Raw genomic sequence first — 11,285 nt, 5'->3', positions numbered from 1 at the left:
ACAAACTTTGTAGATACTCATCAAAAGATGTTTCATGCTTAATATCTAAGTTTTAGCTCTTTGGGTTTTCTACAAGATTTTTTAAGTTTTTACTATATACATATAAGAAAACTCAATGACCCCCTCCCCCCGGGTTGGGACCAAATTGACCCCAGGGATTTTATTCGAACAAACTTGATAGACACAAACTAGAAGATGTTTAATTCCAAATATGTAAGCTCTACCACTTTTGATTTTCTAAAAGAAGATATTTTAAGTTTGTTTATTTTTGGTTGCCATGGCAACCAGAGTTCTACATGGAATTAAATTCTTTGAACAAATGTTTAAGGTGACCACCAAAGGGACATTCCTGTGAAGTTTGGATGAAATTGGCTTAGTGGTTTATGAGGAGATGTGGTTTAAAGTAAAGTTTACGGCCGGATGGATGCCGGATGAAAAGCGATCACAAAAGCTCACCATGTCACTATGTGACAGGTGAGCTAAAAATAACATTAAAACACAAAACTATGAGGTTACATTTATTTGACGTTTTGTCCTTCAAAACATTGATATGACAATTAAAAAACCATTCCGCATATAAATATGAGGCAAATGGATATCTAAAATAGTCATTGTTAAGAAAATTCAACTTGTGGATCATTCTCGTTACAGCTAAATGTTTTATTAGGAATATTTTATATAAATACATCATTACAACAAAGTGCCAACAAACTTTTACTATTTAACTCCTTTAAATCAAAATATATATTCTTTCTTTATTTCATCATACAATTATGATCAATAATGGATTTTTTCATTCCACTGTTAGTGGGAACTAATTTCATGAACAAGTTTTACCATAATATAGTATTCTATCTGAAAACTAAAAACATTTATAGCAAGATTTATACACCTAATAAGTAAATGATTGTATTTTCATTCTAGCCATGGCTAATAAACATCTATCAATTCAACAATGCAACTGCAAAATACTATTAAAAATAAGTGCACCAAAAACATGTAACAATACAGAAATCTGTTTATAATACCTTTATAAATGGAAGAAAAAAAGATCAATACAAAAACAACATGTTATTAAAAAGCACTACAGCAAATATTAGCTATATAACAGATACAGTAAAATCAATAAGAGAAATTAAAAACAAGGAATTGTTGCTTTTATTGCTTATTAATTCACAACTATTTAGTTTAACCCAAAACAATTGGAAACAACTTTTGTATAGGTCTCTTTAAAAACTATTACAATAACAAAAGAGCTGTTACTGCCTTGACTTTCGATGCTAGAAATTCTAATAATAAACCTAAAGTTATGTCTAATTAATGCCTGAAATTTGGAACAATTATTGTACTTTTGTTATTTCCGCCACTATAGACTGGTTAAATGTTTTCAATCTATGATCATAGAGCCTGGTTCACAGCTTTAACAATACAGTTGGCACTGATTCCATATTTTTCCATCAGTTCTGCTGGTTTACCACTACGTGGTATTTCTGTAACGGCCAACTTCTTGATGGTTATATCTTTCTCTTCACAGAGGGCGCCAGCCACTGTATCTCCAAGACCTCCTGAAATACAAACAAGCAAATTCGTTGAATTTATATCCCCCGCCGAGTACTGGTTATTATTTACACAACAACTGAAGACATAAGGCTTTATTTATATATTAATCATGGCATAAACAGTAATATTCTTTGAACTTGATAAATATTCAGGGAAATAACAGAGCCATAACTTTGTGTTAAATAGTAAAATCTGGAAATGCCAATGAGATTTATGCATATTACATAACTAATCAAGGGCCATAAATCTGAGTTATAAGTATCTGACTGGAACAAGGCGACTATATGCACATCTCGTCTTAGTACCCCATAGTTTCATTGAATTCCAGCCGGTGGTAGCAGAGAAGTAGCGAGAAAACAAATATTTTTCTATATGGATACTGCATAACTAATCAAGGGCCATAACTCTGAGTTAAAGTGTCTGAACGGAACAAGCCGATGATATGCGCATCTCCTCTTGGTATTGAAGGTTCCCATAAAGTTTTGTTGAATTCCAGCCAGTAGTTGCAGAGAAGTAGGGCGGAAACGATTTTTACTCTATATGCATACTACATAACTAATCAAGGGCCATAACTCTGAGTTAAAGGGTCTGACCGGGACAAGCCGACGATATGCGCATCTCCTCTTGATATTGATGATTCCCATAAAGTTTCGTTGAATTCCAGCCAGTAGTTGCAGAGAAATACTCCGGAAATGATTTTTACTCCATATGCATATTGCATAACTTATCAAGGGCCATAACTCTGACTTAAAGTGTCTGACCCGAACAAGCCGACGTTGTGCATCTCCTCTTGGTATTGAAGGTTCCCATAAAGTTTCGTTGAATTCCAGCCAGTAGTTGCAGAGAAGTAGCGCGGAAACGATTTTTACTCCATATGCATACTGCATAACTAATCAAGGGCCATAACTCTGAGTTAAAGTGTCTGACCGGAACAAGCCGATGATATGCGCATCTCCTCTTGGTATTGATGATTCCCATAAAGTTTCATTGAATTCCAGCCAGTAGTTGCAGGGAAGTAGCGCGGAAACGATTTTTACTCTATATGCATACTACATAACTAATCAAGGGCAATAACTCTGAGTTAAAGTGTCCGACCGGAACAAGCTGACGATATGCGCATCTCCTCTTGATATTGATGATTCCCATAAAGTTTCGTTGAATTCCAGCCAGTAGTTGCAGAGAACTACTCTGGAAACGAAATTCGGACGTACGGACGAACGGACGGTCAGATGCGCATCTCCTCTTGATATTGATGATTCCCATAAAGTTTCGTTGAATTCCAGCCAGTAGTTGCAGAGAACTACTCTGGAAACGAAATTCGGACGGACGGACGGACGGATGGACAACGCCAAAACTATATCCCCCTCCCGATTCCATCGGCGGGGGATAAAAAATAAACTTTCACAATAAAATATGACAATTATTTCATTGATAGAATATATTCTATTCTATTTACTTTATGCAAATTATTTTATGCTATTAATTTACATTCATTGTGATAAACTACAGATATCACCTAAACAATGTGAAATATCCATAGTCTGAACCCAATTTTTTGTTGGTTTTTTTTTTTTCGAAGGGGGGGGGAGGAGGATGGTGGGGGTGGGAATGGGGTTTTACATCACACCAACACAGTTTAGATTATATGGCGACATTCCAGCTATACTTGTGGAGGAAGACCTCAGTTGCCCCTCTGTACATTATTTCAGGCACAAACTGTGTGACACTTATCAGCTAGATGGATAGTTTTCCGACTTGTAAAATCCGATGACATTTGGGCAACTCAAACCTACAGTGGTGAGAGGGAAGTGGTCTGAAGTAAAGGGCCTTAACCGCTTGGCAATAGACATCTCCTAAAAAGTCAAATTTGATCTGAACTAGTAACTTCAATTAAATAATTTCAGATCATTTTTTAAGAATAAACATGTATATCAATATTTTAATTGTGCAAAATGAAAATTGTATAAATACATTTAACCACAATGGACTATATTTCTTCATTATATTTTACATTTGATTTCAATTAAATTCTGAGTACCAATGTATATTTCTTCATTTTCTTTTGCATTTTTCCCCAATTTCCAATCTTCCAGTGGATTTCAAAATTCATGTTTTTAGGCATTTGGACCTCAATAGCAATCCTTTCAGAATAAAGGGCTTTGATACTTGATATTCTTTTTTCTTTTAGGCAATACAGCAGGGCACTAGACAACTTTTGGGGACATGTACCCATACCCTCAGGAAGGGGAATTTTGCGTCATTTTAAGACAAAAAGAGGAATTTAAGTCATATATGAGTTCTTTAAATTTAAGTTTTAGACTAACTCTTGGCACTATTTTCTACCATTACTTACAACTGCTAGTATATTTATTACTATAGACCTATCAAATAAAACATATAACATGAAGTTGTTCTTGATGTAGGCTATCTCACTGTAATCTTTATTGTTTTCTTATTGCATTTGACTGACTCAGACATCAATCAGAGCTTCAGATACATGTTTTTAGCCAATGGTTTTATACCCCTCGAATTCTAAAGTGAGGGGTAAAATGCAAATTCTGAAAAACGTAAGGGGTAAATTAAAATCTATAACAAGCATATTGCATTTTTGTTTATGATAAAAAATTCAAACTGACAGTTGCTTTTGTTGTTTTTAAAAAAAAAAAAAAAACTTGTACGAAAAATATTGATTCAGTGCAACAAGCTCTGGAGAGGCAGACTTTCCTAGGCAAGGGTATGTTGAAAACACAGCAAAATTATTTCCTATTTTAGTCATAAATGTTTTCTTATTTTTAATGTTAAAAATGTATCACACTATTTTGCAATCTGAAGCACTGGTCAGTTCTTATCTATTTTCTACATATTTTTGCATGTTCTTTAGATTAAAACAATTATAACTAGAAATGTGTCCATAGGACACAGATGCCCCCACACGCCACTGTTCTGTCAATCTTATGACTCTAGGTCAAATATTTTTTGGACTACATGTGCCACAAGTTGAAAACTAAAAATCAACAAAGGGCCATAATTCTGTTAAATTTGGTCGCAGCAAAAATTCCTTCCTTAACTACCATCTACACATTAAGGTTGTTCATCCCTGGAAGTTTAAGCAAAATCTGCCATCCGGTTTAGAAGGAGTTGCGTTCACAAAATTTCTACAGAGTAAATAGTGAAAAAATCAACAAAGAGCCATAATTCTGTTAAATTTGGTTGCAGCGGAAATTCCTTCCTTTACTACCATCTACACATTAAGGTTGTTCATCCCTGGAAGTTTAAGCAAAATCTGCCATCCGGTTTAAGAGGAGTTGCGTTCACAAAATTTCTAAATAGTATATAGTGAACAAAATCAACAAAGGGCCATAATTCTGTTAAATTTGGTCGCAGCAAAAATTCCTTCCTTTACTACCATCTACACATTAAGGTTGTTCATCGCTGGAAGTTTAAGCAAAATCTGCCATCCGGTTTAAGAGGAGTTGCGTTCACAAAATTTCTACATAGTATATAGTGAAAAAATTAACAAAGGGCCATAATTCTGTTAAATTTGGTCGCAGCAAAAATTCCTTCCTTTAATACCATCTACACATTAAGGTTGTTCATCCCTGGAAGTTTAAGCAAAATCTGCCATCCGGTTTAAGAGGAGTTGCGTTCACAAGATTTTTGGACGTACGGACAGACGTACGGACGGACGTACCAAAATTTGATGTTTATGAGGCAAATGAGCTCATAAACACCACCTGGACCAACGTCCATAAGCAAAATAAGCTCATAAAAACAAAAAAAAACTCTTAATTTTAAATTTTATGAGTTTATGTTCTTTATTTAACTACGGAATGAAGCTCATAATAATCAAATGTTGGCTCGGACATACGGACGGACGGACGGACACTCGGACGGACAAGTGCAACGCTATATGCTCCCACTCTGTGGGGGCATAACAATGAAAATTGAAACAAGATATGTTTGTAAAACATGTATGCCCCCTATCAGCAGCCAATTAGTCATGTGATAAGGTTATTATGCATGACGTCTGACCCAGTGATCAAACAATTAATAAGGGTTATAAAGTATCTACTGGTCATGACCTTGACCTTTGACCCCTTGACCCAAAACTCAATAGGGGTCATCTGCTGGTCACGACCAATCATCATACAAAGTTTGAAGTTCCTAGGCCTAGGCGTTTTTAGTAAATTGATCAGAAACCGTTTTTACCTACAAGGTCAATGTGACCTTGACCTTTGACCCCTTGACCCCAAAATCAATAGGGGTCATCTGCTGGTCATGACCAATCACCATGCCAAGTTTGAAGTTCTTAGGCCTAAGCGTTCTCTTATTATTGATCGGAAACTGTTTTAACATACAAGGTCAATGTGACCTTGACCTTTGACCCCAAAATCAATAGGGGTCAACTGCTGGTCATGACCAATCACCATGCCAAGTTTGAAGTTTCTAGGCCGAAGCGTTCTTTAGTTATTGATCAGAAACCGTTTTTACTTACAAGGTCATTGTGACCTTGACCTTTGACCCCTTGATCCCAAAATCAATAGGAGTAATCTGCTGGTCATGACAAATCACCATACCAAGTTTGAAGTTCCTAGGCCTAAGCGTTCTTGAGTTATTGATCAGAAACCGTTTTTACTTACAAGGTCATTGTGACCTTGACCTTTGACCCCTTGATCCCAAAATCAATAGGAGTAATCTGCTGGTCATGACAAATCACCATACCAAGTTTGAAGTTCCTAGGCCTAAGCGTTCTTGAGTTATTGATCAGAAACCGTTTTTACTTAAAAGGTCAATGTGACCTTGACCTTTGACCCCTTCACCTAAAACTCAATAGGGGTCATCTGCTGGTCATGACCAATCATCACACAAAGTTTGAAGTTCCTAGGCCTAAGCGTTTTTAGTTAATTGATCAGAAACCGTTTTTACCTTCAAGGTCAATGTGACCTTGACCTTTGACCCCAAAATCAATAGGTCATCTGCTGGTCATGACCAATCACCATACCAAGTTTGAAGTTCCTAGGCATAAGGGTTCTTAAGTTATTGATCCGAAAGCATTTTTACCTACAAGGTCAATGTGACCTTGACCTTTGACCCCTAGACCCCAAAATCAATAGGGGTCATCTACTGATCATGACCAATCACAATCTCAAGTTTGAAGTCCCTAGGCCTAAGGGTTCTTTCATTATTGATCGGAAACCGTTTTTACCTACAAGGTCAATGTGACCTTGACCTTTGACCCCTTAACGCCAAAATCAATAGGGGTCATCTGATTGGTCATAACCATTCACCATACCAAGTTTGAAGTTCCTAGGCCTAAGGGTTCTTTTGTTATTGATCAGAAACCGTTTTTAATTAAAAGGTCAATGTGACCTTGACCTTTGACCCCTTGACCCCAAAATCTATACGGGTCATCTACTGATCATGACCAATCACCATACCAAGTTTGAAGTTCCTAGGCCTTAAGGTTCTTTAGTTATTGATCGGAAACCGTTTTTTATGTACAAGGTCAATGTGACCTTGACCTTTGACCCCTTGACCCCAAAATCAATAGGGGTCATTTACTGATCATGACCAATCACCATACCAAGTTTAATGTTCCTAAGCCTTAAGGTTCTTTAGGTATTGATCGGAAACCGTTTTTACCTACAAGGTCAATGTGACCTTGACCTTTGACCCCTTGACCCCAAAATCAATAGGGGTCATCTACTGATCATGACCAATCACCATACCAAGTTTGAAATTCCTAGGCCTTAAGGTTCTTTAGTTTTTGATCGGAAACCGTTTTTGCTTTTAAGGTCAATGTGACCTTGACCTTTGACCCCTTGACCCCAAAATCAATAGGGGTCATCTACTGATCATGACCAATCACAATCTCAAGTTTGAAGTACCTAGGCCTAAGGGTTCTTTCATTATTGATCGGAAACCGTTTTTACCTACAAGGTCAATGTGACCTTGACCTTTGACCCCTTAACGCCAAAATCAATAGGGGTCATCTGATTGGTCATAACCATTCACCATACCAAGTTTGAATTTCCTAGGCCTAAGGGTTCTTTTTTATTTGATCAGAAACCGTTTTTAATTAAAAGGTCAATGTGACCTTGACCTTTGACCCCTTGACCCCAAAATCTATACGGGTCATCTACTGATCATGACCAATCACCATACCAAGTTTAAAGTTCCTAGGCCTTAAGGTTCTTTAGGTATTGATCGGAAACCGTTTTTACCTACAAGGTCAATGTGACCTTGACCTTTGACCCCTTGACCCCAAAATCAATAGGGGTCATTTACTGATCATGACCAATCACCATACCAAGTTTAATGTTCCTAAGCCTTAAGGTTCTTTAGGTATTGATCGGAAACCGTTTTTACCTACAAGGTCAATGTGACCTTGACCTTTGACCCCTTGACCCCAAAATCAATAGGGGTCATCTACTGATCATGACCAATCACCATACCAAGTTTGAAATTCCTAGGCCTTAAGGTTCTTTAGTTATTGATCGGAAACCGTTTTTGCTTTTAAGGTCAATGTGACCTTGACCTTTGACCCCTTGACCCCAAAATCAATAGGGGTCATCTACTGGTCATGACTAATCACCATACCAAGTTTTGAAGTTCCTAGGCCTTAAGGTTCTTTAGTTATTGATCGGAAACTGTTTTTGCTTTCAAGGTCAATGTGACCTTGACCTTTGACCCCTTGACTCCAAAATCAATAGGGGTCATCTACTGGTCATGACCAATCACCATACCAAGTTTGAAGTTCCTAGGCCTTAAGGTTCTTTAGTTATTGATCGGAAACCGTTTTTGCTTTCAAGGTCAATGTGACCTTGACCTTTGACCCCTTGACCCCAAAATCAATAGGGGTCATCTACTGGTCATGATCAATCACCATACCAAGTTTGAAGTTCCTAGGCCTTAAGGTTCTTTAGTTATTGATCGGAAACCATTTTTGCTTTCAAGGTCAATGTGACCTTGACCTTTGACCCCTTGACCCCAAAATCAATAGGGTTCATCTACTGGTCATGACCAATCACCATACCAAGTTTGAAGTTCCTAGGCCTAAAGGTTCTTTAGTTATCACTCGGAAACCATTTGGTCTACGGACCGACGGACCGACGGACCGACAAGTGCAAAGCAATATACCCCCTTTTTTTCAAAATGGGGGCATAATAAGAATTAACTAAAAGTAAACAAGAAAGTTTTATGCCTTTTCTGAGAAAGGTATTTGTTTTAGAGGAAATTGTCTGTAACTGTAAAACTCAGGGTACGAAAATTTTGGTACGAAAATATTTGAGTACAAAACAGCAAATAGAAAGGGAGAAATACGTTTTTTCCAACAACAACTGACAGATATTAAAATAGTTTTGTTTATTTTCTAGCAGAAGAATGACAATGTATGTCTTTTCTAAACAAATTGAATATAAGGAAAACTTCTACTATGATTATCTGCCACATTAATTTTACAAATAATTTTACGGGAGTTACCTCCCTTCTGTACATTTCTCACTTCCTGCTACTTTCGGTTTTAACATACAGCGTTGTTGACTTTCAATCCATTGAAAGTTAAACAGAAATATATTTTATTCTTATGAAATCACAACATCACCTTTTTCTTAAATATCAAACATTAGGCCTAACACTAAAATTTTTTTCTTTGAGGGGAATGTTTTACTGAAATAGGGGGAAAAAACATATGATTTTGAAAGCGGAATGGGCCCCAAAAATGGCCAAACGAGTGCCCTGTACAGTAAATGTACTTACCCTCTGAATAATGGTCCTCCACAGTAATTATTTTACCTCCAGTTTCACGTGCATTAGCTAGCACAGTATCTTTATCAAATGGTTTCAATGTAAATGGATCAATGATTCTAATGTTGACACCATCTATAGCTAGTTTATCTGCAGCTAGCATGGCCTCTTTTAGAGTGACACAACAACCAATAACTGTAACCTGATCTTTGTCACTTTTTCTTACCACCTATAAATGAATAACATTAAAAATTTATATATATAAATAAAACGGAAATTGAAAAATGATTTTCAAGAATATGTATGTAAAAATTTCGGTATATTAACATAAGCAATGAATAGTTTGGCATAATATTTCATAATACTGACACTAAATCATGACTTTTACAATTATGACATATAAAAACATTTTATCTGTGACTGTGTAGATATTTTAATATATAAACCTACTTAAATGCCCTTAATGCCCCCAAATATACTTTTATTTTTCAAAAGCATTTATTTTTGGTGTCCAGTTATAATTTTTAACAAGAGGGCCATGATGGCCCTGAGGTCACTCACCTGTATATAGGCCCCACCAACCCCCCCCCCCCAAACGTTGCAGGGCCAATTTAACCCAAGGGCTTTTATTTGCACAAACTTGGTAGACACCCATAAGAAGATGTTTCATGCTAAACATCTAAGCTCTAGCTCATTGGGCTTTTTAAAAGAAGATTTTTTTTAAGTTTTTACTATACACATATAGTTAAAAACAATGGCCCCTGGGGCCGGGCCAGTTTTGACCCCAGGGCTTTTATTTGAACAAACTTTGTAGACACTTACTAGAAGATGTTTCATGCTTAATATCTAAACTCTAGCTATTTGGGTTTTTCCAAAGATTTTAAGTTTTTGCTATACACATATAAAGAAAATCAATGACCCCTGGAGCGGGGCCAATTTTGACCCCTGGTCTTTTACTTGAACAAACTTGGTAGACACCTATTAGAACATGTTTCATGCTTAATATCTTAGCCATAGCTCTTTGAGTTCTTAAAAAGAAGATTTTTTAAGTTTTTACTATATGCATAGAGGGGAAAATCAATGACCCCCTGGGGCGGGGCCAATTTTGACCCCAGGGCTTTTATTTGGACAAACTTGGTAGACACTTATTAGAACATGTTTCATGCTAAATATCTTAGCTCTAACTCTTTTGGTTCTTTAAAAGAAGATTTTTTAATTTTTTTACTATATGCACATAGGAAAAAACAATGACCCCTGGGGCGGGGCCAATTTTGACCCCAAGGCTTTTATTTGAACAAACTTGGTAGACACCTATTAGAACATGTTTGATGCTCAATATCTTAGCCATAGCTCTTTGAGTTCTTTAAAAGAAGATTTTTTAAGTTTTTACTATATGCATATAGGGAAAATCAATGACCCCCGGGGCGGGGCCAATTTTGACCCCAGGGCTTTTATTTGAACAAACTTGGTAGATACCCATTAGAACATGTTTCATGCTAAATATCTTAGCTCTAGCTCTTTGGGTTCTTTAAAAGAAGATTTTTTAAGTTTTTACTATATGCATATAGGGAAAATCAATGACCCCCCGGGGCGGGGCCAATTTTAACCCCAGGGCTTTTATTTGAACAAACTTGGTAGACACTCACTAGAAGATGTTTCATGCCAAATATCTAAGCTCTAGCTCTTATGGTTTTTTAAAAGAAGATATTTAAAGTTTTTTCTTTCGGTTGCCATGGCAACCAGAGTTCTGCATGGAATTAAATTCTTTGAACAATTTTTAAAGGTGACCACCAAAGGAACATTTCTGTGAAGTTGGATAATTGGCTTAGTGGTTTTATGAGGAGATGTCATTTAAAGTAAAAGTTTTACGTATGGACGGACGACGGACGGACGACGGACGGACGCCGGACGAAAGCGATCACAAAAGCTCCCCCGTCACTTTGGTGAAGGTGAGTAAAAAAGTTACCCATTGGGCCAAT

The 11,285-nt window shown here is 36.7% G+C and overlaps 1 protein-coding gene across 1 annotated transcript; it reads right to left on the bottom strand.

Moving 5' to 3' along the window:
* Positions 1 to 505: 505 nt before the first annotated feature.
* On the bottom strand, positions 506 to 9,561 carry LOC132724106 (transketolase-like protein 2). Its single transcript, XM_060708918.1, has 2 exons — positions 9,319 to 9,561; positions 506 to 1,565 (listed from the first exon to the last, which is right to left on the bottom strand). The coding sequence occupies exons 1-2, from the start codon at positions 9,467 to 9,469 to the stop codon at positions 1,399 to 1,401; spliced, it is 318 nt and encodes a 105-aa protein (XP_060564901.1). The 5' UTR covers positions 9,470 to 9,561; the 3' UTR covers positions 506 to 1,398.
* Between the last annotated feature and the right edge of the window lie 1,724 nt (positions 9,562 to 11,285).

This window comes from Ruditapes philippinarum, unplaced genomic scaffold, assembly GCF_026571515.1.
Source record: "Ruditapes philippinarum isolate M1 unplaced genomic scaffold, ASM2657151v2 ctg4197_1_1_1_1, whole genome shotgun sequence".
NCBI lineage: Eukaryota > Metazoa > Mollusca > Bivalvia > Venerida > Veneridae > Ruditapes > Ruditapes philippinarum.
The sequence above is the reverse complement of the archived record's forward strand: the minus strand, read 5'-3'. Positions and strand labels throughout refer to the sequence as shown.